At 47.3% G+C, this 23,996-nt stretch overlaps 9 protein-coding genes across 9 annotated transcripts; 4 read left to right on the plus strand and 5 right to left on the minus strand.

Annotated features, from left to right (window-relative positions):
• Positions 1 to 68: 68 nt before the first annotated feature.
• On the minus strand, positions 69 to 2,092 carry F4822DRAFT_206514 (Snf7-domain-containing protein). Its single transcript, XM_051453808.1, has 4 exons — positions 1,361 to 2,092; positions 1,076 to 1,280; positions 799 to 1,007; positions 69 to 741 (listed from the first exon to the last, which is right to left on the minus strand). The coding sequence occupies exons 1-4, from the start codon at positions 1,542 to 1,544 to the stop codon at positions 662 to 664; spliced, it is 678 nt and encodes a 225-aa protein (XP_051315401.1). The 5' UTR covers positions 1,545 to 2,092; the 3' UTR covers positions 69 to 661.
• Positions 1,907 to 3,427, plus strand: F4822DRAFT_206483 (CST complex subunit Ten1). The gene is made up of 3 exons (XM_051453807.1): positions 1,907 to 2,089; positions 2,220 to 2,486; positions 2,718 to 3,427. The coding sequence occupies exons 2-3, from the start codon at positions 2,398 to 2,400 to the stop codon at positions 3,016 to 3,018; spliced, it is 390 nt and encodes a 129-aa protein (XP_051315402.1). The 5' UTR covers positions 1,907 to 2,089; positions 2,220 to 2,397; the 3' UTR covers positions 3,019 to 3,427.
• A 5,478-nt stretch (positions 3,428 to 8,905) lies between these two features.
• F4822DRAFT_206815 (marvel domain-containing protein) lies at positions 8,906 to 10,116 on the plus strand. The gene is made up of 2 exons (XM_051453811.1): positions 8,906 to 9,540; positions 9,596 to 10,116. The coding sequence occupies exons 1-2, from the start codon at positions 9,268 to 9,270 to the stop codon at positions 9,803 to 9,805; spliced, it is 483 nt and encodes a 160-aa protein (XP_051315403.1). The 5' UTR covers positions 8,906 to 9,267; the 3' UTR covers positions 9,806 to 10,116.
• A 1,632-nt stretch (positions 10,117 to 11,748) lies between these two features.
• On the plus strand, positions 11,749 to 12,893 carry F4822DRAFT_206839 (uncharacterized protein). Its single transcript, XM_051453813.1, has 2 exons — positions 11,749 to 12,015; positions 12,073 to 12,893. The coding sequence occupies exons 1-2, from the start codon at positions 11,868 to 11,870 to the stop codon at positions 12,822 to 12,824; spliced, it is 900 nt and encodes a 299-aa protein (XP_051315404.1). The 5' UTR covers positions 11,749 to 11,867; the 3' UTR covers positions 12,825 to 12,893.
• A 493-nt stretch (positions 12,894 to 13,386) lies between these two features.
• F4822DRAFT_206824 (S-adenosyl-L-methionine-dependent methyltransferase) lies at positions 13,387 to 14,867 on the minus strand. The gene is made up of 2 exons (XM_051453812.1): positions 13,845 to 14,867; positions 13,387 to 13,747 (listed from the first exon to the last, which is right to left on the minus strand). The coding sequence occupies exons 1-2, from the start codon at positions 14,602 to 14,604 to the stop codon at positions 13,578 to 13,580; spliced, it is 930 nt and encodes a 309-aa protein (XP_051315405.1). The 5' UTR covers positions 14,605 to 14,867; the 3' UTR covers positions 13,387 to 13,577.
• Positions 14,868 to 15,130: 263 nt separating this feature from the next.
• On the minus strand, positions 15,131 to 16,502 carry F4822DRAFT_427975 (DnaJ-domain-containing protein; the record flags this gene model as incomplete). Its single annotated transcript, XM_051460831.1, has 3 exons — positions 15,131 to 16,211; positions 16,283 to 16,371; positions 16,425 to 16,502. 3 exons carry the CDS (start codon positions 16,500 to 16,502, stop codon positions 15,131 to 15,133), a joined length of 1,248 nt encoding a protein of 415 aa, XP_051315406.1.
• Positions 16,503 to 17,013: 511 nt separating this feature from the next.
• F4822DRAFT_206860 (P-loop containing nucleoside triphosphate hydrolase protein) lies at positions 17,014 to 20,461 on the plus strand. The gene is made up of 2 exons (XM_051453814.1): positions 17,014 to 18,619; positions 18,689 to 20,461. Exons 1-2 carry the CDS (start codon positions 17,218 to 17,220, stop codon positions 20,248 to 20,250), a joined length of 2,964 nt encoding a protein of 987 aa, XP_051315407.1. The 5' UTR covers positions 17,014 to 17,217; the 3' UTR covers positions 20,251 to 20,461.
• On the minus strand, positions 20,414 to 21,130 carry F4822DRAFT_206863 (uncharacterized protein). Its single transcript, XM_051453815.1, has 2 exons — positions 20,833 to 21,130; positions 20,414 to 20,774 (listed from the first exon to the last, which is right to left on the minus strand). Exons 1-2 carry the CDS (start codon positions 20,960 to 20,962, stop codon positions 20,578 to 20,580), a joined length of 327 nt encoding a protein of 108 aa, XP_051315408.1. The 5' UTR covers positions 20,963 to 21,130; the 3' UTR covers positions 20,414 to 20,577.
• Positions 21,131 to 21,278: 148 nt separating this feature from the next.
• Positions 21,279 to 22,371, minus strand: F4822DRAFT_399063 (uncharacterized protein). The gene has a single exon (XM_051457747.1). The coding sequence runs from the start codon at positions 22,060 to 22,062 to the stop codon at positions 21,502 to 21,504; it is 561 nt and encodes a 186-aa protein (XP_051315409.1). The 5' UTR covers positions 22,063 to 22,371; the 3' UTR covers positions 21,279 to 21,501.
• Between the last annotated feature and the right edge of the window lie 1,625 nt (positions 22,372 to 23,996).

The following is a 23,996-nucleotide window of genomic DNA, read 5'->3' on the forward strand; positions in this document are numbered from 1 at the left end:
AGGACTGCGGCATTGTGATTATCTCCAACATAATAGAGAATATTAATTAGTGTTTAGGCATCTAGGTATCTTAACCCTTATTTCGCGGTGGTTCATCGGCCACCCCTTATATTCTTGTTTCGACACGTCGTATAGGAACACTCAAAGAGTAAACTGCCCGTTGACCCCTTTCTCCCTCTCTAAGGGGCATCTAGGAATAGATCATCTACTCAAGGTACTTCCAGGGGACAATTCCAAGGCAGCATGTCCTCTCATTACCTCGGCCGAATAGTGCTGAGGATTACACGGCACATTTAGCGAACGCTGGTCTCAGAGATTGGTATCGCACCAGTGATATTGTCAATAAGTTAGTGTACGTAGGGCAGACTAAGACCAAAAAACATCTCATCCATCAACTGGACATGCTGGAAATATGTAAACCGCCAATGAAGCACCATGATCTCAAAACGCCAACGCCATAATCGGGAAGGGGGACAGTTATAACTCGAAGGGAGGGCTGCTATGCATCTAACGTCTCTGTTCGGTCCGGTATATCTCCCGCCATCCGAACTTTCATCGCGACTCGATCATCCATTCTAAACTCGCGCTCCTAAACCCCTTTCTGGCATCCTGCCTCACCCTTGATACTACAAGCAATTAAATGATCTTCTCAGTTGGATTCTTACATTGCCATCTCTGCTTGCAGCTTCCGCAGTTCTGCTTCTTCATCGTCTTCCTCGACCGCGGCGGGTTTGCTTTGAACTATTTGTTATATTAGCAAACCGAAGGAAACCATACTCAGGGTTATGTTGGACTTACTCTCTTGGTTCCCAACAGCGGGCATTCTGTGGATCGCATCCGAGACCGGTACGCTTCCCGATTCGAGCATCTTCTTGTCTAGTTGTTCCTGTTGCATCGCCTCGAGTTCGTCGTTCAATTCGTCTTCGTCTAGTGGTTCGCCGAGCTGGTTGTTCGTAATCGCCGCAACAATTTCTTCGCTAAATGCGTTTTGCTCCCGTAGTTTGTCCCTGTATTTTCCTAGTAAGCTAAAATGCACGGCGATAGCATTCCAAATCCCAATCTGGGAAAAACATACATAGTTTCGTCGACCTTCTCCGGTGTAAGTTTGCCGTGAATGTTCTTCATCGCTTCACCCGCTCTCTCCATCGCCGCGAGGGTCTCTCGATTGATATTGGCTGATTCAATAGCATTTATCTGTTGTTCTAACGTTCCGATCTGTGATATCGTCTGCTCGAGGCTGTGTTCGTGAGCCTTTTTTCTGCGTAAGGCGTTCTTGGCGGCTATCGGATATGCATACGTCAGCCTAGACCCAAATGCAAATGTTATTGTTTTTATAGCATGTGATCCGTTTAAAACTCACCGGTCTTATTTGTGTTTACGTTCTTCCGCGCGATAGCATCCTGCTCTTCCATCTGTGCCATTAGATGTCGTTCACGCTTCTGTAGCATTTCTAGCTGTGATCGTAGACCGAGGATGGCATTTTTCGGGCTGTCCTTTTTCTTCTGGGCGGCACCGCCGCCGAACCAAGTCCAGAGACCCGACATCGTGATGATGGTATAGATTTCTTGGAGACGAAATTGATACGGATGGGGAAGATTCGTATACACTGATTATCGAAAAGGTCTTGATGAGATACCGAGCTGGATATCGATCGCGGGGTTGGTTTAGATCGTAAGGTAACAGTCAAGGGGATGACGTCGCTTTTCTTAGCGTATCAGAAAAGGCGAAAGGGCAAATAGATAAATAGGCGTGTCGAGAAAAAGTGGCTGTCTAAAGCGGGGAGACTTCGTAATCGATGGAATGCGTGTCGAGTCGTAGAAAAAAGGAAGCCTAGTTAGGAGTGGTTGGTCACGAGATGATTGAGTATCAGGAAGTTCAGGCAGATGAATAAGATTGTAGGAAGGAAGGTAGATCAGGTACCATAGAAGAGAGTCGAGTGATTAGGTGGATAGATTAGACGATTAGATGACGCCGCAAGCGACAAGGGCGACCCAAGGTCCAGTGATAAGTTAAAGCCAAGGTCCGCCGCCTGCCCAAAATTGATACCTCCTGACCTTAGGTAAATGCTAGGTAAAAACTTATGTAAATGATCCATTACCGAAGATTAGCCGTGAATTTCAAGGTTTTGTATTAGTCATCGGCCGCAATCGCTGGGGCATTAGATAAACTCAAGTTGAGGAACCACTTTGAAAGTTTACCCAATAACAGACTCAACTTACATCTTATTACTTACTACACACACAAGGTGAGACTTCTCTCTGAGCTCTCAATTAATTCGATCAATCATATGGGGTTATATATCCCAATGGTTTGATGAAGATACCCTTCATGATTCGATCGTTGATTTCGTTTCTTTCGACCTTTCGTCAATTGTTGCCCTCAAAAGATCACTTCTAAATGTCCAATGGACCTTTACCATCGGTGCGATGTCTCCTCTCGAACCTCCCTTCTATGCACGTGGGGGACAAGGTTAGATTTCTAGGATGGTAAGACCGCATCTTTTTTCTCATCTTACTTTTAAAACAGCTCTGCCACACCGCACTTCCTGCAGCCGCCTGTCGCAGGGTGGATTTCTGTACTTTGGGAGGGGAATAGAAATAGGTACCTCGGAGAAGGAGTTTAGAAGGTTATGGGGGGTTAATCGGCCGGCAGAGCCTTGAAACTCGCCGGGTCTTCTTATTTAGTAGTGCAGGCTTGAGCGCTAACAACGCTATTAGCGTAACTGAGTATTCGACACATTCAGCTATATTGACGCTTCAGCATGAATTCCCCAGAGGAAATAAAACCATAGTCAATGCCGACGTTACGCTTCTTCTCCAAAATCTCAATTCCGAACAGACGGATATTGGTCAATGGGTCCATGTCATAGGTTATATTACATCCATCAAGCAGCTGTCCGTTAAAAACATAATGGGACCTAATCCGGCAATTGTTGGGGCGCAGATTCTTGTTCTTTGGACTGCTGAGGACTTGGACATCCCATCGTATGAGAAGGCGCTCAATCCCGAGCCTGATTGACCGAAACGGAAGGCCCCCAGGCTCCCACGCAAGCGATCGGTGGAATTACCCAAGGAAGACTTTCAAGCATGAGGCAACAAAAAATACGATGCATACCACTCGCAGAACTGCCAATGTGCTTATACGCGTTGGGACCCCAGCAGCCGCCATTTGACAATTTGCACAATTGCGCGTTTTCAGAGCCAGCCGTCCACACACAATTTGCTCGAACAATTCCCAGCCACGAAGACATGGTTACAAATTGATTTAGATGACGAATCGTTAGTCGTGTCATTCGTCATTTGGTACCATTGCATTGTCAACAATGATACTCATCGCAAGACAATGCTTTGTTGCAAGTACACGAGTCATAGTCTGGTGAAGTTTATCGATGCGCTGCAGGCTTCTCGGAGGCTATGCCAAGAGTTACCTACCGCAGCGAACCCTGGTTGTATGCCAACTCAGCAGAGCTAAGGGTCACTGAAAAAAAGAGCGGCTGTTCGAGAAGATAAGCTCCGATCGATCTCCGGTGCTACCTTGCTTCCCAAATGCTCCGCACTCGGCTGGCCGCGACCTTTTTGAACCCCTGAATATCGTTGGCCAGACGGCCGAACCACTTCATTGGTAGCTTGCACCGAATAAACAAAAAAGGAGTTATATCAAAGCCTTATATCTACCTAATTACCTCGACTTTAGATGTCTTGGTCCATATATCTGCACGACTTCTGCATGACATGCACAGAACCACAGGGTGAGATGCTTGGTACAAGCCAATTGGGACTAGATACGCCAAAAGGAGCTCTAGCTTCTTTGGCTTGTTGCGGCAGGTTGAGCGCCTATGCAGACAACCATTGAACTATCGTGTTTCAATCTCTGGGATCCACAGAGGCTTCAGCAATGCCAGATGGCAAACCCTCGCTGGAGGACGGTGCTCTCCTGCAGCTTTCAATCTCAGACAACCCATTCTCGACCAATTTCGAGCCGCCGAAGTCCCGCTCGTTGGTGGGACGCACGCCTTGACCCCTTTGCCTTGTGTTCCCGTCTCTGGCCTGACAGGCACATCTGCGTTACATCGGTGATCCGCCAAATCCCCAGATAGTTCGCGAGCTTGCTAGACGTCACTTCCGAGATGTCTCGCTTCCTTTTTTGTCATCGTATGGTCGGCGGGGTATGTGCCCTCTTCGATCCTTTCCTCGGCGTTTTGATCCTTCCCCAGACCCTTTAGAGATCAATACTGGCTGGTGTAATGGACGTTTGAGCGGTTTCTCGGGATTCAATTGCGAGCGCGCCGCAGCCTGCCTTTCCCACATCTCCTTCGACTTCAAACAAATGTCATCGATTTGTTCCTGGAGGCGGGTTATTGTCGGTAGGATTCGTGGTGAGCGAACTAGCTTACGTCTGTCAAACATGCACCAGGCGTTGTGATTAGGAAACCATCTTCCCCCTAGAAAGAAGAAAATAGCCATTAGTCTCACCGCCCACGACGAGTTGACATGATCATACTTCTCTCGTATACGGCCTGACGGTAGCATCCGGCCCCAAATAGTATTGGAGTTCCTGAGTGATGACTTTCTTGTGGATATCTAGATGCGGAATCCAGTATTTGTTCATGGGAGGGGTTGCCATCTTTCTAGCGAATGCTAGTCGAAAGAGGAATCGCTCGAGGGAATGCCCAAGGTCAGCATGAAACCGGTCAAGAGGGCTATTTATGCGAGAAGCCTGATAGCTTTTTTTGCGCCGCGCAAGCGTAATGCCGAACATTCGTCAACGGCGCAATACTACCGAAGGATTCTGCTATATTTTTATTCTCACACCGCCCTTGAGGTGCGAGAGGCTTTAATAGCCGTGTGTCTAAGTTATCTGGCCTGCCACACCTTCGTCCCGAATGCTACTGTGGTCCGGTGGTTGCATATACATACACAAGGGATGCATGGTTGCTCGCCTCACTTGCGCGCCCCATTTTTCCGCCACGGCGAATAGGCACCACCCACTACGAAGAGTACAGAGTATCTAATACCCACCGCCTAAGCACTGGGATTGGATCTTATTGCTCAGTTTCTTCCAGTCAGTACTGTATCTGGATTACGGTGCAGTCCCATCCCCTGTTAGTACCAAACTCCCTACTTTTTACTTTTTACGAAACTGCGTCACGCATTTACGCCCGAATCTACCTATATTTGTGGTTTGGATGCCCTATCATAGGGTGTGCGTGCTTCCTTTTTTGCACCTGTGGCGTTTTTTTCTCGCTCATTATGTCTACCAATAGAATCCCGAAAAAACAGGGTACACACGTCCGACCCCCAGGAAGCCTTGATAGAGGTCGGCGGGACCCAAAGAAACGAATAGTCACTGGTCTATTTCGAATGCCGTCTTCGATTTGCCTAGACTCAATAATACTACCATGTTCCTATACTTCAGCTTAAGAGATCGGCTCACGTTATCCGCGTCATCCGACCCAGATGCGGAAGTTACACCATTTATTGACTGCCTACTTGGGCCTTCATCGCCTCCACCATGCAAGGCTTTCGACCAACTTCGGAATAAATCGACTCGACCCATTTACTTGGCATAGTTCATCCATCAGTACCCTCCCATCAGCTGAAAGCTAAAAGGGTGGTTATCCTGATTCAGGGTGACATAAAATCGAAACAAAGAGAGCACTCCAATCATAAGGACGGGTTTATCGTCCCCAGACACTTAATTTTAGTAGTCTGATACGACTCCCCATACTTTTTCGGTCTGAACTATGGTTTGTTTAACTTCGGATGGTGGCCTACTCTTTCGGCCTACTTTAGTGTGACCGCCTCCGCGAAGTGCCACTCTCACAAGTTCTAGTTATCTTGGTCGTCCTCTTCGCATGTCCTCGTTGATTGAACGCTCATTCCATCGTATTATCAGGTATGGTTGTCTTAGAATAAGTTATTCGGAAGCGCAGACTGCGCATGCCGATTTTCGGAGAGCCGAGTCTTCCCATGCTATTTGCTTCTAGTTTGGCGGCTCCGTAAATTGAGCATTCAAACACGAACTAACGAGCATATTCATGATGATCATGATACCGTATGGCGGATATGGGTTTACAAAGGCGGTCGGGAAGGTCGCCGGTTACGGCGCTAAAGGGATAGGAGCGCGTCGGGACAGAGCCAGTTCGGGCGAGAATTCCTCATGTTGGGCGTAGCACGCCTTCACACTAGCAAGATATTTGGCCGCTCCCATTCGAGTCAGATCGATATCGCGATCATTAACCCCTTGTTCTCTAGCAAGTAAAAGTGTCCCAGGTTATCAAACTAATACCATATTCCAGATGAGTGAGGAACCGAAGATCGAAACCGTAGAGGCGGCAGTACCACGGCCCGAACAACCTGCGACCGCTGAGCGACCTAGTCATTCTATCGCCCAGACGTCGCGTCATATAATATACCATAATCTTAGTCGCACAGAATATGTCGGAGATCCCCTACGGATCCCGAAATAGGAGCGGTGAAAGGGGGTAAATACTACATCAAATGATGGAAGATAGATCATACAATCTATTCAATGCATCATTTATCTGTTTGGGTGCTACATTAGATGAGTACGTGGAAATAGGAGAACCAACGTCGAAATAAGCCCTTGAACCTTTAAGCCACTTATCGCAATTGGGTACATGAGTACACTAGTAGTGAAGGAAACAGGCAATTCTACCCCTTCCTCGCTCTTAACAGGGGGAAGCAAGTGAGGCAACTGTTATCGACCTAACTACATGGATTCCTAGTCACAAGGCCACTGCGATACATGTCACTTTCAACTATTATACGTCTCACTCTCGCGACGACACTCGTGGCTCCGCTAGATTTAGCTCTTCTGCAGGCCTCAAGGCAGCGTATCTGAACCAAAGTCCCGTGCTTACTGCGTGAACCCAAATTTCTCACGGGTCCATTCCATCGATCTCGAAAGCCGCGTGGACGACGATGGGATAGCTACGGGATGGCAGATTTCGAATCTCGTTGTAGCACTCCGAGCACGTTAACGAAGCGCAAAGAACGATCCGATTACTTTTATCCAACCGTCGGGATAGTAGCCTCGACTTTCAAATGTATTTATAACGAGATTGCCTAGGGATAGTGCGCGTCACAAGGGGTATGTCAAATGTCTAGCAAAATTCACTTACAATTACTATAGCACCCTCCCAAGTCTAGACCATGAAGAGACTCGAAGATCTTCAACATGACCTCATCATATAAAAACAGGGCGGTATGACCACGCGAACCAAGAGGTCGATACGCATCCGCGGCAAACCGACCATGGCAACGCTACCAGACAAGGGGCCTAGGGCTCTATCCATCCACCCCCCAAATATTGTTTCGAAGGACCAAAAGCTTAGAGCAGCCCAACGCAGGGAGATACTTGGGAAACAACGCAAATATCTCGTTAGATTACGCCTTGACGACATATTTAGCAATAGTAACATCTAGGTCTAAATCCAAAACGACCTGTAATAATACAGGGTTTGGACTTTGGAAGTTTCTCAAATACCAACCCACAGCTCACAGCTTGAGAATAAAAATTGAATACTCTTCACGCATCGCACTACATGCTGCGAATGTACTAGCCGAGTCGAATTCCACGGTATGTTTTTACAATACCTTTTGACCCATTTAAGCCCCATTACCATCGTCCCAACCAACGGCACTGAGTTACCTCATTATTAATTAGCCTTTGTAAGTGTTCTGCAATTTTATTTTCACTTTCCTTTTTCGAATCCAATGATCATCGATTCCCTGTTGAGGGGGCTTCTGAGTAACTTTGAGCGATAGTCTCTCCAAGGTTGAATAGCCCCAAACTACACTTTGTCTCAACCAACTCGAGTGGAGCGGTTTGAGGGTGGGTTTGTTGAACTAGGCATTAAGCCTTTGTTTAACAAGGTTGCCTCAGACATTCGAAACATGCAGTTTTATAATAACTACGAGAATTAAAATATCATGAATGCGGGAATCTATATATCTATATTAAGCTTCAATATGATTGGTGGTTTCTATATGTGCAATAGGGGCTGTTGATCACTGTGATATACCCAGTTGTATCATTTATTGGTTATTGCATTTTGAAAAGACCTATCGCAACCTATCATAGTCTTTGAGGCCATCTTTGACGTGTCAAATCTCTTTTAAGAGGCTTAGGCTAATTTCAATTAGATTGGCCTTTGTCATCTCACGTTAGGCAAACAATTCGCGATTATTGGAGGCTAAAATCAATTTTCGCGAAGTCTTGCTCTGTCGGTGAATGTATAAGTCAACCTTGGTGCCTGAATTTCGCTGGCAATAATATGATAAAAGTGAATAAAGTCAGTCCACTTTGACGCATAGCTCAGTCAAATATACCCCGTAAATACCTCCATATTCTGTATAATTCACAACATTATAGAAGCCTAGCTTGACAATAGAAGGCTTTCAGGTTACTTCAAATGCGCCGTGCTTAACCGCCCCGCGATGATTATATAATGGTGGGGTTACCCGCTGGGCTGATTACCTAATTATAGCTTGTTTAGGCCTTACGTATTTGTATGACCTCATCGGACGAATCAAATATCGAGAATGCCCGGACAAGGACATGGGCTGACAACATAACACGCGGTCAACCGCAACTGGTGACTGGTCACGACTTTTCCACATACTTCTCGAACGAACTGGGTTCTCAAAACCTGCAATTGTTCTTAACCACATGACATTAACTCAACTCACCGCATTGGTTCCATAGAAGCCAGAATGCCTAGCAAGGTTTCGAAAAGCCGTGTCTGCCGGGACTTGCTGCTGTGCAGTTGTGTGCACAGATGGCTAGGATGATTGACCGATCCGCAGCAAGGGTAGGTAAAAAGCAAAAATTCATGGGTGTTTAGAAGTTGTACACCAATACATAGAAGTATGGAAATCCTGATTTGTTCGGAAAGCCATGAGCCAGGGTAGCATTTTCATGTTACCTTGCTGTCTCGAAAACCATGGATGGGTTCGCCAACCTAAAGTTGCCTTGCCGTTGGCTTGGGTCAGGCTCAGGAGAGCGTCGTCATACCCTCGAGCCGTGATTCAGAGGTGACAGCTCATAGCCAATAAATACTTGGCTAGCTGCCTAACGGACCAGTCTTCGTAGCTCTTTTCTTTTGATTCTATTTACTTAATATCTGCAATATCCAGACCATCTGTTTGAATCTCTACTACTACTACTTTTCTGTGTGTTTGCTCAATAAACAACGTTTTCCTAGCAAATAAGAATCATACACATCCACATACAGCAGCCAAAATGATTCTAACGGATCTCTTCTCTATGATCCTCCGCTTGGCGGAGCTAGCATTCGCCGCTATCGTCGCCGGAATCAACGGCGAGTATCTACATGCCGTTAGACATACCGATAGTTGGGACCAGGGTCGTTTCATCTACACAGAAGTCGTAGCTGGTGTCGCCATCTTCCTGTCCATCATCTGGCTGCTCCCCTTTGCCGGCAGCTTCGTCCACTGGCCTGTTGATATCTTCATTTCCATTTGTTGGTTCGTCGCTTTTGGTCTGCTGGTCAACGTAAGTCATCTTCCGCTTTGCATGATAGCAATCTGGGTGCTAATGGTATCGGTAGTTTCTCGACGGTGCCTGTGGATATGTCTTCTACTGGGGTAACGTCTCCTTCCGCGGGGATGACCAGTGTGGAAAGTGGAAGGCTGTCATCGCGTTCTCTTTCCTCTCTGCTATCTGCTGGCTGGTGTCGGCTATTGTTGGTATCGTCTGGGTCCGTGACCATGAAGCCCGTGCTTACCGCCGCCGCCAATGGTACCGATCTCGCGTCTAAACGCTCCTTAATTGACACGCGCACACACGATTTATCGCGGTATCACTTTTTCGCTGTTGATCCGCGAATTTCTTAGTTGACTGCTTAATACGAGTTACGACAAAAATTGGTCCTTTAAAATATGGTTTTATGAGGGAGGGGTTTTGGTCCATGTTTTTTCTTCTTGATACCATCTGCTACTAATACCCTATAATGAGCTTAAGATATAATAGTCCGAGGAGATACCCATCTTAATAATAAAATTGAAAATTCGCCGGCTGCTGTTTATCCATAATTGCGTGCCAAGTATCAAAGAAAGCTTACCCGCCGTGATACCTAAGATATTATAAGTTCTATTATGTTTCTTGCTCTACCTGGTTGGGTCGCATTGCAACATACCAGCATGTTTAGGTAGGTACAACATAAAACGTCCCAATAGACCCCAATCCATGGTTCTAGACTCGTGTATGCCGAGATCTAAAGCCATTATGGTATCAACCATGGAAGCTATCGTGTCCCACCAGAAAAGTGGTTGCATCTTAGTTTCTAGATGTTAGTATATAGACTAATGAAGACCCTGATCTACTCCGGATCCCCTCGAGGGTCCTATCCTGTTGTTCCTGCCAAGCCGTTGGTAAACTCGTATTGTGGTGAGTAATGCTAGTTTGCGCAGATGAATTCGTATACACGACATTGATGTAAGGGCCACGGCATCTTCTTGTTACTTCCTCCGTGTTTAAGGGTGGATGTAACATGCCACCGGCGAAAATATACCGATACAGTCTCGCAAATATTTGTGACTTGATCGGAATCTTTCGCTATACTTATTTTCTTACGATCACCTGCAGGTAAGACAAAGGAATAAGGCATTTCACCCGACGGGAATAGGAAGTGTACTTTGCAGCATACGTAAAGGATGTAGAGAATGTTTCTTGTTCGTTGTGAGAACTTGGCAACAGGGAAATCTATGACAGCATCAGTGGGGCAAACTTGGGGGCTGATACATATATGTAAAGGTGGGGTAGAGTTCAGGCGGGCGAGTCGGGTGTAACCAAAGGGATTAAAGGTGACGCCACAGTTTCACGGTATAGGATATTACTAGCCACATCTACGTAGCCGCTCGTCTCAAAACAGAAATAATCTTCGTCTCACTTACCCAAGTACATATTCCCTCATCAACAACAAGATCACCCGGATGTCGGCAAACATTGATTCAGATTCACCTCATACTGAAGTATCGAACCAAACTTGTTCCTAGCCTCATATTGCCAAGCCAATCGGGCTATTTTTACTTTGATAGATGTTGTAAAACACTACGTATACTAAGATGATATGCACTTCTTAAGGACCGACGGTACAAGTCTAAGGGACCGGATCGTTAGTACCTCCACATATTCATCGTCATCTTCCAGCCTGCTGGGTACATCTAGTGAAGTTGAACGCCACAGTACGTGAAGGAGTAGGTATGACGCCAACAGTTCAGCCACTGGTTTGTACCTAGTGTAAGGTTAGGCGAGCATTGAAGACCTAGACTTCCAGAACGGATACTCAAAGAACCCCAGAATGATGCTTAGGCGCTAGGTAATTGTACCTGCCTACGTACCAGGTGTCTTTGAATGCATTCCGCCCGGAATAAATGGACCGGGAGGTCTTGTCAAGCGCGCTTGGCAGGGATCATGCCTCCCTGAACCAGGGGTGATGACGATGAATGAAGTAAGAGAGGTTCTTATGCGGCTTCTTCGTAACCCGTATTGATTGGGTAACGTTCGTAAACTAGACCTTGGAACTTGTACCTGACGGAAAGAGAAAGCCATGGTACTTGATCGAGATTCTTGATGATGACATTTTGCGGCAAATAGAGAAAGGACTTTGGTTACAAAGGGGGAAGCTTAGCTACTCGAGGGCTATTTGAAACTTCTGTCTCATCGATATAAAAGTCCAACAACCCGAACTCCCTCCCTTCAATTTCATTTAGATCATCATCAACAATTACCAACAGTCTAATAACAACCTTGACACCCATTTTCAACAGTTTTCTATTACCACTTTCGGATATACAACCTCAACAACACAACTACCCAATATGTCTGGTATCGTCAACAAAGTCAAGGACGCCGTCTCCGGCAACCACCACTCTTCTTCTACCACACACCAGAGTACCCCTGAGGGTACACACGGACCTCACAACAACCGAGTCGGCAACGCTGCCGACCCCAGAATCGACAGTGACCGTATGGATCCACACTTTGTGTAATTTCCTTCGAGCTCTGGTTACTAACATGTTACAGGAGACAACCGTGCTGCCCCAGGCACAACCGTCGGCGGCTCTCACGCATACACAACTGGGGACAACTACACACACGGTGGCCCAACCGGCTCTGCCACAGCTGGCCCTCACCGATCAGACATGGTCAACAAGGCCGACCCTCGAATTGACTCGGACCGAGATGGTCGCTTCGTCGGCAACCAAGCCGGTGATTATGGTGGCAGCGGCCGAGAAGGCGTAGCTGGCCCACACAACTCTCGTCTATCCAACGCTGCCGACCCAAGAGTTGACAGCGACCGAGACGCTAGCCGAACTGTAGGAAATGCTTACGGTAGTTCCGGAACTGCTGGCTCTACTGCTTACGGCCCTGCTGGTACCACTGGTACTACAGGTAACCACCACTACGGCGGTACTACTGGCACTGGTGCCGGATACGGCTCATCTACCGGCCCTCGTGAGTATGGCACAACTACAGGTGCCCACGAGTACGGTTCCCGAGGACCTACCGGCACAACCGGTATCCATGAATACGGAGCACCCGGCACTCACGAGTACGGTTCAACGGGCCCCACCGGAACATCCGGTGCCTATGGCCAAGGTGCGACAGGAGGTGTTGGCACTCACGGTGCTCACGCCACACACTCTGGTCCCGGTCCCGCACCCGATACCGCGGGTCCCCACAAGAGCAACATCGCCAACAAACTTGACCCTCGCGTCGATTCAGACCTAGACAACTCACGTACCGTCGGTGGCGACAAGACTTACCGGTCGTAAGTAGCCCCGCCGCTACCGCCTCCCTGCTTCGATTCCCACCATCAATAAAAAAAAATACTGTATTAACATTACCGACTTTTAAGTGGGAACTACGTCTCCAAAGATCCTACGGACGCAGCACAGGTACCTCCTTCCACACTACGGAAACATGTTGGTGAACCATCGATTGAGCATGATGCGCATGGATATGGTCGGGAAGAACGACATGGTGGAGTTCCAGAGCAGGAGAAGCATAGAGGATTTTAAGATTGTGGTGAATTGGTAATGATGGAATGAACAAACGGGATACCTGGAAACCCTGATTGGATTGTAAAATAATAGAGACTGTTGTCTCCTATGAGTAATGATACCCCTGATGGGGAATAAAGCCATTGAATTATGAACGTTTGATGCCCTACGATCCAATTGTGATAATTATGCTTAGGGCTTATGCCCTAGAACGAAAATTACCAAAAACTCCGCGTGGAAGTGGTATTTCGACTGTTGAATCGGGATACCGTACTACACGATATGAAAAATTTTCTTATTTTTGTAATTGATTTGACCTAAAAGGATAATATTTAATAAGAAACATTTGGAGTAATTTAATAAATAGTAGAGAACGACAGGTTTCGGTGAGGTTTGGTTGTGCTTCGTGTCCCACAATGGTAGGATTCATGAATAGGGGTAATTGCAGGGAGAAGAAGAAAAAATAAGCCTAAAACCGCGAAAATTTCCAAAATGACAATATTTTTCTCTCGTTTTCCGAATATTTTACTTTGTAAAGATTCCTAAGCGGTGCGGAACCGTTTTATACCAGAACTCATCGGGTGGTTGTCCAATATTGATATCTTCCCAGGAGCCTGCCTCCCTGATTGTCTTTTCGGTCTGTCGGCACAGGGTGCATCCGCCGATGAAATGTGGCCAGAATAGATTGAGGTAACCTGGAATGGGAAGAGACAATTAGTACATTTTCATTTGTGCTTTTCATTGTAACGAATAAATAGATAAAGTGGAAAGGGGGGGGGATAAATGACTCACGTTGATACGCCTTCATATACCAACTATACTCAACTCGGACGTGCTCGTATGCGTACCATCTTCCCCCCTTTTTCAAGTAACTGTATAACTCGCGAATATTCTTCTCTGGGTCAGGAATACTGCATAAACACAGGATCGATACAATGCAATCCACACTGCCCTTCTCGACTTTCCCATCCCATTTTTCAGGATTGTCCAAATCTTCAATCCCGACCGGTACGATGCGATACACATCTTCCAATCCAGCTTTCGCGATATTTTTCTGTAAAGCCGCATGATGTCCCTCATTCGGCTCTACACCATAAACACGCGTAATCACACCCTTACTAGCATTTCCATCATCACCCCCTTTTCCAACATTCCTGCGCCTAACCTCCGATTCACCCTCAGAGCTAATATCCGCTACCTCGCGATAAACATCAACCCACATACCACTCCCAACACCAACCTCAATCACGGTCCCGCCAATCCCCCTACTAACCTGCCTCTCCACAACCCTTCCGCCATCCACGCGTCCCTGGAGTAACGGGATTACGCGTACAGCCGCGTCTCTCCGAATACCTGGGCCCGCGATGCGGCCCCAGAAATCGGTGAACCAGGCATCTCGCAACGCCCTAGGATAGAAGAGCGTTGCAAAACGGCCTTCGCGGATGAGGCGAAGAATGGTACCCGGTAGACAGGAGGCGGAGAGTGCGAGGAAGACCCAGGGGAAGAGGAGGGCTTGTGTTGCTTCTATTGTGCGGGAGAGGAGGGAAGGCATTGTGAATAGTGGGTGGGGGAAAAGGGGGGAGTGCAATTGTGTGTGTGATGGGGGATTGGTTTAGGGGGGAAGATAAGAATGAAGAAGAGGGGGGAAACTTGTTGGGGGGGTGGTGGGCGAGGGAGTTAAGAGGAAATATTGGGTACCACCTTATACCTTGGTATTACGGGTGGAAAAGGAGAGGAGAGGAGCAAGGAACGAGGCTGGGGCTACGTACGGCGGGAATCGGCCTTTATTTATACTGCGGAATACTGCCCCTGAACCCGACTACCGATGACTCAGGCATAAACTAGGTGTTCTAGCTACGCGAGGTGATTGGTTTCTTAGACTAGGAAGTTGTACACGGTGAAAAATATCTCCAATAATTCAGCTTTTCGGGGAGTGGATCCTCCTATCACACACAGTATCAATATCACCCGGACACATGTCGACTAAGGGGTAAGCCCGATACAGGGTTCTTCTATCGTATCGTATCATGCATTGGTTCTATATTCTAAACTCAACGAGGTATCATTATCGATTTTATTCACAATTCATCCTTTTCCTCTTTAATCTTCACCGGTTCGTCTGGTCTTCCACTGTCTTTTTGTAGGTCGACACCGACCTTCCTCCTCCATTTCTCGAAGACGGACCAGAACTCCTTTTCCATGCCCGATTCCATTTGGTCAGGTAATATGACCACATACTCGACATATAACTTGCCGAATTCGTACTGGTGGTACACGGAATCACCGTCTTCGCTCCATATCGGCATACCCTCGCCCTCTACGGTCTCCACATGACCCGGCTGCACAATCTCTCCGCGCTTACGTCCCAATCGAACAATATGTCCATCAAGATGCGTAATATTGCGCGTCCAATCACCCATCCACGCCTCCCTCAGCGACAGCACCTCGCGCCAGAAGAGATCATTCCCCTTCCGACGGAAAAAGCCTCCATCGACATGATCCGGGTTATCGTTTTCGAAATCGGGTTCCTTCTCCACTAACGTAACGACAAGATCACCAGCTATCCAGTCCGGACTCGCGTCCGCCTCGTTCTCATACACGATCTTAGCGTCGCGCGCAACACCGCGCTCGATCTTCAGGGACACGGTAGTAGGCTTGCGAACGACGCGATTACCGCCGCAGACAGGGCATTTATGCTTAATTGACTTTCCGCGACCGCCACAGGCGTCGCATGTTGTTTGGATCTGCTGGAACATGCCAGGCGCGAGCTGGTGCTTAATAATGCGCACGCCGTGTCCGCCGCAATGGCCACATGTATCCACGACACCATCTTCAGACCCACTCCCGTCGCACTCTTCACAAATTTGTTGCTTCTCCCATGAGAACTCTGTGTCCCGGCCGTTGTAGAAGTCGCGCAGCGAGATCCCGACTTTGATCTCGATGTCGTGACCCCGCGGTTGTCCGCGCTGGTAATGTCCGCCCCCGCCGAAGAATCGGCTGAATAGGTCGAAGGGATCGTGGTGGTGTCCGCCGCCTTGGCTGCGCTGTTTTAGACCCTCGTGTCCGTATTGGTCGTAGATTTTACGCGATTCTGGGTCCGAGAGGGCTTCGTAGGCTTCGGATACTTCGACGAATTTGTCCTTAGCTGTTGGGTCGCCTCTGTATGTCGCATTAACTTTTTGTCACTTATGCAGGTTGGTTAATTGTGTAATGAAAGCGAATATGCTTACGGATTCTTGTCCGGATGGTATTTTTTACTGAGTTGTCGGTAGGCCGACTTGATCTGCTTGTCCGTTGCTTGTCGGTCTACTCCGAGGATCTGGGAAGGGATGATAAGTAATAAGTAATTGTAGGACTTCGGAAAATGCGTACTTTATAGAAGTCCTCTGCGCATATAGCAAGCTGTATTAGGACAAAGAGCAACCCGAAGGTTGCCCAGTGGAATAGCATCGTGCCAAAAATATGGCAGTTGGCGAAACCCTGTTCAACTACTGCTAAGGTATATGTATCCTATAGAATATGGTATGGGCGGTCGAAAGTGATATTAACAACGAAATGGTTTACGGATAAAACCAAAGAACAATCATCCCATGAATATGATAGAGTGAGCATGGGAATTGAGGTTGAAATGTATACAAATTAATTTGTATAGTAAGAAGGATGTAAAAATGTGAAGATGTAAAGAGCGAAGAAGAGTGAATACTGTACAAAAAGATTAAAAAGCTAAGAGCTACATTGCTAATTCTAGATCGACGCTTAAGAAAATACCAGCGTGTCAATGTTGCTGAAAAAGACCGCCTAGCTAGGATCGGCTTACCGTGATAAGATAAGCCCCGTAACCTTATTCAGCGGGTGTGTCCGGGATATTACGTGATTTTGATTGGCTACAGCTTGCTAGTGGCTCTTAAGGAGGCAATCCAAAAATTTAGGTACCGAGAAACAAGTTCCAGTTCCAATTCCAAGCTTCCCTTCTCCATCTTGTCGCATCTCCCGCGACGAATCACTATTCAATCCTTAGATGGTGCAAACAATCCTGCTCGATGCGATTTAACTTTTAGATACCCACGAGCGATCTCGTCTTCGAACGCTCGAACGCATTCCTCCCTATCTTACTTTATCGCCATCGGAGCTCTTCCGAAGTTGACCGTCTCTACCAAATCTCAACATGAGTAAACGTTACGCCTTCGTCCCTATGGACGAGGATGAAGTCGGCCCGCAGAAGGTTGAAAAGAAGTCCAAACACCGGCGACGCGAAGAATCCGGGAAATCAAGTTCACATCGCGACTCCCATCGCAAATCGCATCGTACCCGAAGCCGGAGTCGCAGCCGAAGTCGATCACCTCATCGGGATTCACATAGACATAAATCGAAAACAATACGGAAACGAGATCAAGATGACTTCGATGATAGGTGGGGCGATGAGGAGCCAGGTAGCGAGCCAGAGCTATCAGACGACGGACGCGATGAGGAACCCGAATTCAAAGAGTCGGCTCCGAAACGCGTGAAGCTAAGTCACGACGAACGCGAACGGGAGGACGATCGCGCCGAATCTGATACCGAACGTGATATCGCCGAGAGAGAAGCTTTCGCCAAGCGCCTCAAGGAACGAGATGGCGGGAAGACGAAAACTGAAGGCAAAGCTGAGAGGGAACGGAAGCGATTAGCTGAAGAGTTTGCCAATAATAGGGCGGCTATGCCGGACTTGCGCGAACGTTCTAGGCAAGATTATCTAAAGAAGAGAGAGGCGGAAAGATTAGCTTTATTGCGAAAACAGGTTGCGGAGGAGACGGCGGAGTTGAACAGTGGTGTACGGTTGTCCGAGAAAGAAAGGGCGGAATTTGCGAAAAATCGAGAAGTATTACGTTTGGCCGAAGAGCGATTACGGATCGATGATCACCGCGACGGTTATTATATGCCGGAGGACTACATTACGGAGAAAGGAAAGATAGATAGGAAGCGAAAAGAGGATGCCCTATATAAGCGATACGTCGAAAGGGATGAATACGGCCAGGAGAAATTCGTCACAGAACATGAGGAATGGGAGAGGGAACAAACACAAAAAGCAAAGGCCCAAATCAACAGGGCCGAAAGAGAGTACGAAGGAGACTATGCTCCTGTTTTGGACCCGGAGCAGTATATCCAATGGAATTTGGGTTCGACATTGGCGGGTGAAGGCAAGACATTAACGAAGGAGCAGAGATTCTTGGAAGCGCAAATCGAAGCAGCGGAAAAGAAAGCTCTTTCTATCCAGGAGACTCGAAAAAGTCTACCTATATACAAGTACCGCGACGAATTTATCGCGGCCATCGATCAATACCAAATTCTCGTCCTTGTTGGTGAGACTGGTAGCGGAAAAACTACGCAGTTACCCCAATATCTACACGAGGCCGGTTATACAAAGGATGGTCGTAAAGTCGGGTGTACTCAGCCTCGAAGAGTTGCAGCTATGAGTGTAGCAGCTCGAGTTGCGGAAGAAATGGGTGTTAAGGTCGGAAACGAAGTTGGCTACTCTATTCGATTCGAGGATTCGACTAGCGACAAAACCATTCTGAAGTACATGACCGACGGTATGTTACTCCGAGAATTCATGACGGAACCGGATCTTGCAGGCTATTCGGCATTGATGATTGATGAAGCTCACGAACGGACTGTCCATACCGATATTCTACTTGCTCTGGTCAAGGATTTGGCTAGGGAACGGCCAGATTTGAAATTGCTTATCTCGTCGGCCACAATGAACGCGGAGAAATTCGCGAAGTATTTCGATGATGCGCCTATCTTTAATATTCCAGGACGAAGGTATCCCGTTGATATTTATTATACCCCTGCGCCGGAAGCGAATTACTTAATGGCGGCTATTACGACCGTCTTCCAAATCCATACTTCTCAAAGAAAAGGAGATATCTTAGTATTTTTAACAGGTCAAGACGAAATTGAAGCAGCGGAACAGCAATTAACGGAGACGGCAAGGAAACTAGGGAATCGGGTGAAGGAATTGATCGTGTGTCCCATTTACGCCAATCTTCCTTCAGATCTCCAAAGCAAGATATTCGAACCCACTCCCGACGGTGCGCGCAAGGTTGTGTTGGCTACCAATATTGCCGAGACAAGTTTGACGATTGATGGTATTACCTACGTGATCGACCCTGGATATGTGAAGGAAAATGTCTATAATCCAGCGACAGGCATGTCAAATCTAGTTGTTGTTCCTTGTTCACGAGCCTCTGCGAATCAACGTAGCGGTCGCGCTGGTCGTGTTGGCCCTGGAAAGTGCTTCCGACTATACACCAGATATGCCTACATGAACGAGATGGACGAATCAACTACTCCCGAAATTCAAAGGACGAACCTCAACGGCGTTGTGTTGTTACTGAAATCTCTCGGTATCAACCAACTTCTTGAATTCGAATTCATGGATCCACCTCCCACCGAATCTCTAATTGGAGCCCTGAACCAGCTTTTCGCATTACAAGCTTTGAATCACAAGGGTGAACTCACCAAAGTCGGTAGACAAATGGCTGAATTCCCTACAGAACCGATGCTTGCGAAAGCTGTCCTTGCCGCAGACAAATTCAAGTGTGTCGATGAGGTACTATCAATAGTGGCGATGTTAAGCGAAGCGTCGGCGCTATTCTTCCGACCAAAAGACAAGAAAATCCACGCCGACAGCGCTCGCAACCGATTCACCGTCAAGGAAGGTGGCGACCACCTAACACTCCTCAACATCTGGAATCAATGGGTCGATAGTGACTTTTCACCTATCTGGGCGCGCGAAAACTTCCTGCAACAGCGCTCGCTGACTCGTGCCCGCGATGTGCGCGATCAACTTGCCAAACTCTGCGAGCGTGTCGAGGTTGCACCATCAACCTGTGGCGCCGCCAATATCGACCCAATTAAGAAAGCACTAACAGCCGGCTTCTTCCCGAATGCGGCCAAGTTACAACGTACCGGAGATAGCTACCGCACGGTCAAGAACAACACGACAGTTTGGATCCATCCTAGCTCTGTTCTTATGAAATCGGATCCACCGGAGAAGATGGTAATTTATTACGAATTAGTGCTTACGAATAAGGAGTATATGAGAAGTTGTATGCCAATTAAGCCTGGTTGGTTGAATGAAGTCGCGCCGCATTTCCATAAAAAGAAGGATATTGAGGAATTAGAAGAGAAGAAGATGCCTAAGCAGAGGGGGAATTAGGATCGATAATGACGAAATGTTTGGTCTATTGGGCGGTTTTGGGTACGTCTAAGTATGTATAGATATAGCACCGTCCGGGGTGGGGGGAGTCCAGGTATATCATTACCGACGTGACCTGCTAGATTTTAACGTCTACCTAGATCATCGCAGCGTCGCGTTTGGTCAGCTTAAATAAAACAAAATCGCACCGAAACTCAGTTTTATAGTCCAGGCGACATGCTTTATTTTCATCTTCCCCTATTTCGATTTATCCCCTTCTATTTTTGAACCCATCGCCCATGCATATCTTTACCTAGGTACATATCCGGGTCCAGATCCGATAATTCCTTACTTCAGCAAAGCCTCCTCCCCCTCTACAGGATTCAACTCTTCAAACCTGCGCAAATCCATAGGTTTCTCCAAAAGCGGCACCACGAACGGATCAAAAGTCTTCCAATACGGGTTCTCCAGATGATATTTCTGGCTTCCTTCGTTGAGATACCGCTCCACGATCGTGAAGTCTTGCGGGTCGTGGATTGATTGCACTGATGAGATTAATAAAAATGCTTTTTGCGGACAGCGGAGAGCGGAAGCAGTACTTACTAACGAACCACGACAGCGTCTCCTTGTCCTTGGAGTACACGGCCGAGGCCTCGTTAAGCTTGGCGTGGACTTTAGCGATGTTATCCGCGCCCGACTTGGCGCGGAGGTGGACGACTATCGTGTAAACCATTTTGAGGGCTAATTATGAGATTGGGTGTCTTCTAGATTAATCTTGCGTGCTGTTTAGAAACGTTGAAAAGAATGCGTTAGATTCGATGAGGGATTACAAGGGTAAGTCTGTGTACACCGTAGCGGACATCCCGTCCTCTCCACCCTACCTCCGCATTTGGGGGAGGACAAGCTCCATCTAATGCAGGTCGAGCTGCAGGATTCCGAGCTATTTGATTGGTTCAAGCTATGAGATTGTCTCATGTATCATGAAGTACGTGTAAGCGGCTGTAATATTTCCTGCGAGCAGCCCACCATTTTCAAATGAAGTCTTTCAGCTCATTTAATTATTCCATTGGTATTGCTTTTATTTAAACGGTAAATATCAACTTTCATTTCTGACGCGAGAGCATTAAATTCGAACGATCGTAGCTGATAACCCCCTTTTCCGGATCAGTCTCATTGCTTGCTACCACAGCCACCACATGACGGACAATCTCACCACGACAGCTTAGAACGACAATACTCTGCGTCTCTGCCATCCATTGGTGTCCTCGCTAATTACCTGTTGTTGACGTAACTCCAATACCAAATATCAAACGTTCCCCGACCACCACTACCACCAGAGCTCACAGCCTCCACCCGCTTAAAGCGCATCCAATTGATATTGCTATTCCCAGCGTTCTGTATACTCTCCCTAAACTGCTGCTGAGAAATCCCAATAACCCACAGCGTCGACCCCTTCGCATTAGGCTCACCCGGCACGTTAGACGTAAGCCTTAGCTGGCTGACCTTGTCGAAGTCCTGCAACACCCGAGTGATAAATTGATTCGCCGTGTCATTATTGACCTCGCTGTAGCACTTCAGTTCGAGGAATTTGCGAACTCCGTTCACTCCAACGGGTTTCCGAAACTCAAGGTCAACAGCGTAAGCTGGGTAGTCGAGGTAGATGTTTTGTTCCGTCCAGACTTGGTACCCATCACGACCTTCCATGAATAGTGCGATCTGTCCCTGGGCCCATCGTTCCCAGCCGCCGTTCCAAGTAGGTGGAAGGTGTAATCTAGTTTGTTGCCGGATCCAGCCCCTGACGAACGCGACAGGTGTGTCATCGATGTTGCTCATTGTGAGAGTGAGTGGAAGTGGAAGTGATAAGTATAACCGATGCAAAATGTTATCGCCTGGAGTTTGCCCCGAGTCTCCAAAGAGATACGCTCAAGTTTAAAAGGAAATATAAGAGGAGCAATTACCTAGGTAATGAGGATTTTTTCCAACTTCAAAATTACGGGCTGAGACTGAACCTAAATACCACTGGTTATCACATCTCCCGATACACTCGGGTATTTCGTATGACATGAGATAAGTGGCTGTAATATTTGTTGATGAACCCCTCTCCTACTCCTCCCTATCCTCCTCGCCATTTTTCTTTTCTCAGGTGAGACGTAATATGCCAAGGTTATCCATTACGGTTGTAACTCAGCTACTAGATGTCTCCGGTCGGCCTTGGAGTAGACCAGGTAGAATATGAACCGCTATTCAATTCAGCATGCTGAGGTCGCGTTCAAATTTACGGCAATTCGGGTCGGAACTCGGCGATTTCCAGCGAGACAAAGTACCCTCCCAACAAGACATTGAAGTATGTACTTATATATAAGCCTTTCAATATTTAGACAATACCTAACCTTATTCTACCATCCAGTTGAGTCTTGCCTGACATTCGATAATCCAACCCACAAGCTCAGAAGCGAATACGGCCATAAATAATTTCAGGTTCAATACCATCTCATTTGACTCTTTTTTGTCCCAGTCGTGTTCTTATTTGACCAATTGCTTTGCCAGCTCCTGGCGGGGTATAGCCTATTATTGCCCTTCGATCGAGTTGTTCCGCGCGAGCCCCAGAAGAAAATCGCAAAGGGTCTTTAGCAGCCAATCCTGTAAACCGCTAAATGTTTCGATCGAATTATGCTCCAAGTTCGACTTCCCGCACGTCCTTTGAGTACGAATCCGTATGCTAGAGGAAGTGTCGACGCCCCGCGAATGTTGTCCGCCATAGGAATTCGGTGACGCCAAATGAAGAACGAACTCTACCTTATCAGGGTCTGCATCTGACCGACGTATACGCTTGTTCAAGACATAATGAAGCATGGGGGACATGCACGCATACCCCTCAAACTCCTAATTCGACGTCTCCTGGGTTCTCCTAATGAGCGTAGAAGACGGTTCCATATCCTCGGCTTCCACAATCCTCCATTGCAAATCTGACACGCGGGTGTTCGGCGGAGTGGTCGTCGTCCCACTTCATTGCGTGGTCCACCCAATCTTCCAACACCACGGTTCCTGAAGAGCGGCGGTTTCTGACTGCGACTATGTTACAATGTACTGGTTAGTTGATAAATGGGAGGCGAAGCAGTGTAAACCCTGCCTAGTAAACTGCAGCAAGGGCAAGAAACGGAGTCTGGAAGGGCGGGAATCTCACCCGAGGTGTAGGAGAGTGATGATTGGAGAAGCGCAGGGGTGAGTGTGATGGTAAGTAACGAGAATAATAGCTACCGGATGAGTTAACTGGTGATTGTTGGATGGCGCATTAGTAATACACCCATGTATTTATAGGTGTCGATGCCTAAGTGGGAGGTTGGGATGAGATGATGAGATGATGAGTTGGTGAGGGACCAAAGAGGAGTGGTCTGTGAGGATGGAGGATGAGGAGCATCTATTTATACCCAAAGGTTTTCCTAGCACATTGGGGGTTCGCCTTCGATTAAGTAAAGTTCAGGCTGTCGTACTTTCTGGTAACTCCCATGTTCCTCTAAGAAGGCAACCGATCAGCGGTAATTTGAGGGAATTACAACTTTGTTCAAAGTATAATATGCCTTTTAACACGAACTCTGCCGAAAGTTATGTAGATCTAAGGACGATTTGGGAGGCGCTGGTTGCTAGTAAAATGTGCCAAGCTTTATGCCTTGCAGCTTTTGATGATCATGTGAGCATATAAGATGCTACTTCTTAACTTTAGAGTTCAATAAGTTGTAATATCAATGCTAGTCAGAAGAAAGGGGGGG

Source organism: Hypoxylon trugodes (assembly GCF_022578975.1).
Source record: "Hypoxylon trugodes strain CBS 135444 unplaced genomic scaffold F4822scaffold_4, whole genome shotgun sequence".
In the NCBI taxonomy this organism is placed as follows: domain Eukaryota; kingdom Fungi; phylum Ascomycota; class Sordariomycetes; order Xylariales; family Hypoxylaceae; genus Hypoxylon; species Hypoxylon trugodes.

Bases quoted from the DNA above. Each gene is read 5' to 3' on its own strand.
- F4822DRAFT_206815 (XM_051453811.1), top strand. From the start codon at position 9,268: ATGATTCTAACGGATCTCTTCTCTATGATCCTCCGCTTGGCGGAGCTA. The intron at 9,541-9,595 runs GTAAGTCATCTT...TGGTATCGGTAG, and splicing joins CTTTTGGTCTGCTGGTCAAC to TTTCTCGACGGTGCCTGTGG.
- F4822DRAFT_206860 (XM_051453814.1), top strand. From the start codon at position 17,218: ATGAGTAAACGTTACGCCTTCGTCCCTATGGACGAGGATGAAGTCGGC. The intron at 18,620-18,688 runs GTATGTTACTCC...TGATTGATGAAG, and splicing joins TCTGAAGTACATGACCGACG to CTCACGAACGGACTGTCCAT.
- F4822DRAFT_206839 (XM_051453813.1), top strand. From the start codon at position 11,868: ATGTCTGGTATCGTCAACAAAGTCAAGGACGCCGTCTCCGGCAACCAC. The intron at 12,016-12,072 runs GTATGGATCCAC...AACATGTTACAG, and splicing joins CCCCAGAATCGACAGTGACC to GAGACAACCGTGCTGCCCCA.
- F4822DRAFT_206514 (XM_051453808.1), bottom strand. From the start codon at position 1,544: ATGTCGGGTCTCTGGACTTGGTTCGGCGGCGGTGCCGCCCAGAAGAAA. The intron at 1,281-1,360 runs GTGAGTTTTAAA...CATATCCGATAG, and splicing joins CGTAAACACAAATAAGACCG to CCGCCAAGAACGCCTTACGC. The intron at 742-798 runs GTAAGTCCAACA...TATAACAAATAG, and splicing joins CGCTGTTGGGAACCAAGAGA to TTCAAAGCAAACCCGCCGCG.
- F4822DRAFT_206863 (XM_051453815.1), bottom strand. From the start codon at position 20,962: ATGGTTTACACGATAGTCGTCCACCTCCGCGCCAAGTCGGGCGCGGAT. The intron at 20,775-20,832 runs GTAAGTACTGCT...TAATCTCATCAG, and splicing joins GACGCTGTCGTGGTTCGTTA to TGCAATCAATCCACGACCCG.
- F4822DRAFT_399063 (XM_051457747.1), bottom strand. From the start codon at position 22,062: ATGAGCAACATCGATGACACACCTGTCGCGTTCGTCAGGGGCTGGATC.
- F4822DRAFT_206824 (XM_051453812.1), bottom strand. From the start codon at position 14,604: ATGCCTTCCCTCCTCTCCCGCACAATAGAAGCAACACAAGCCCTCCTC. The intron at 13,748-13,844 runs GTGAGTCATTTA...TTCCCATTCCAG, and splicing joins GTATATGAAGGCGTATCAAC to GTTACCTCAATCTATTCTGG.
- F4822DRAFT_206483 (XM_051453807.1), top strand. From the start codon at position 2,398: ATGTCCAATGGACCTTTACCATCGGTGCGATGTCTCCTCTCGAACCTC. The intron at 2,487-2,717 runs GTAAGACCGCAT...CAACGCTATTAG, and splicing joins AAGGTTAGATTTCTAGGATG to CGTAACTGAGTATTCGACAC.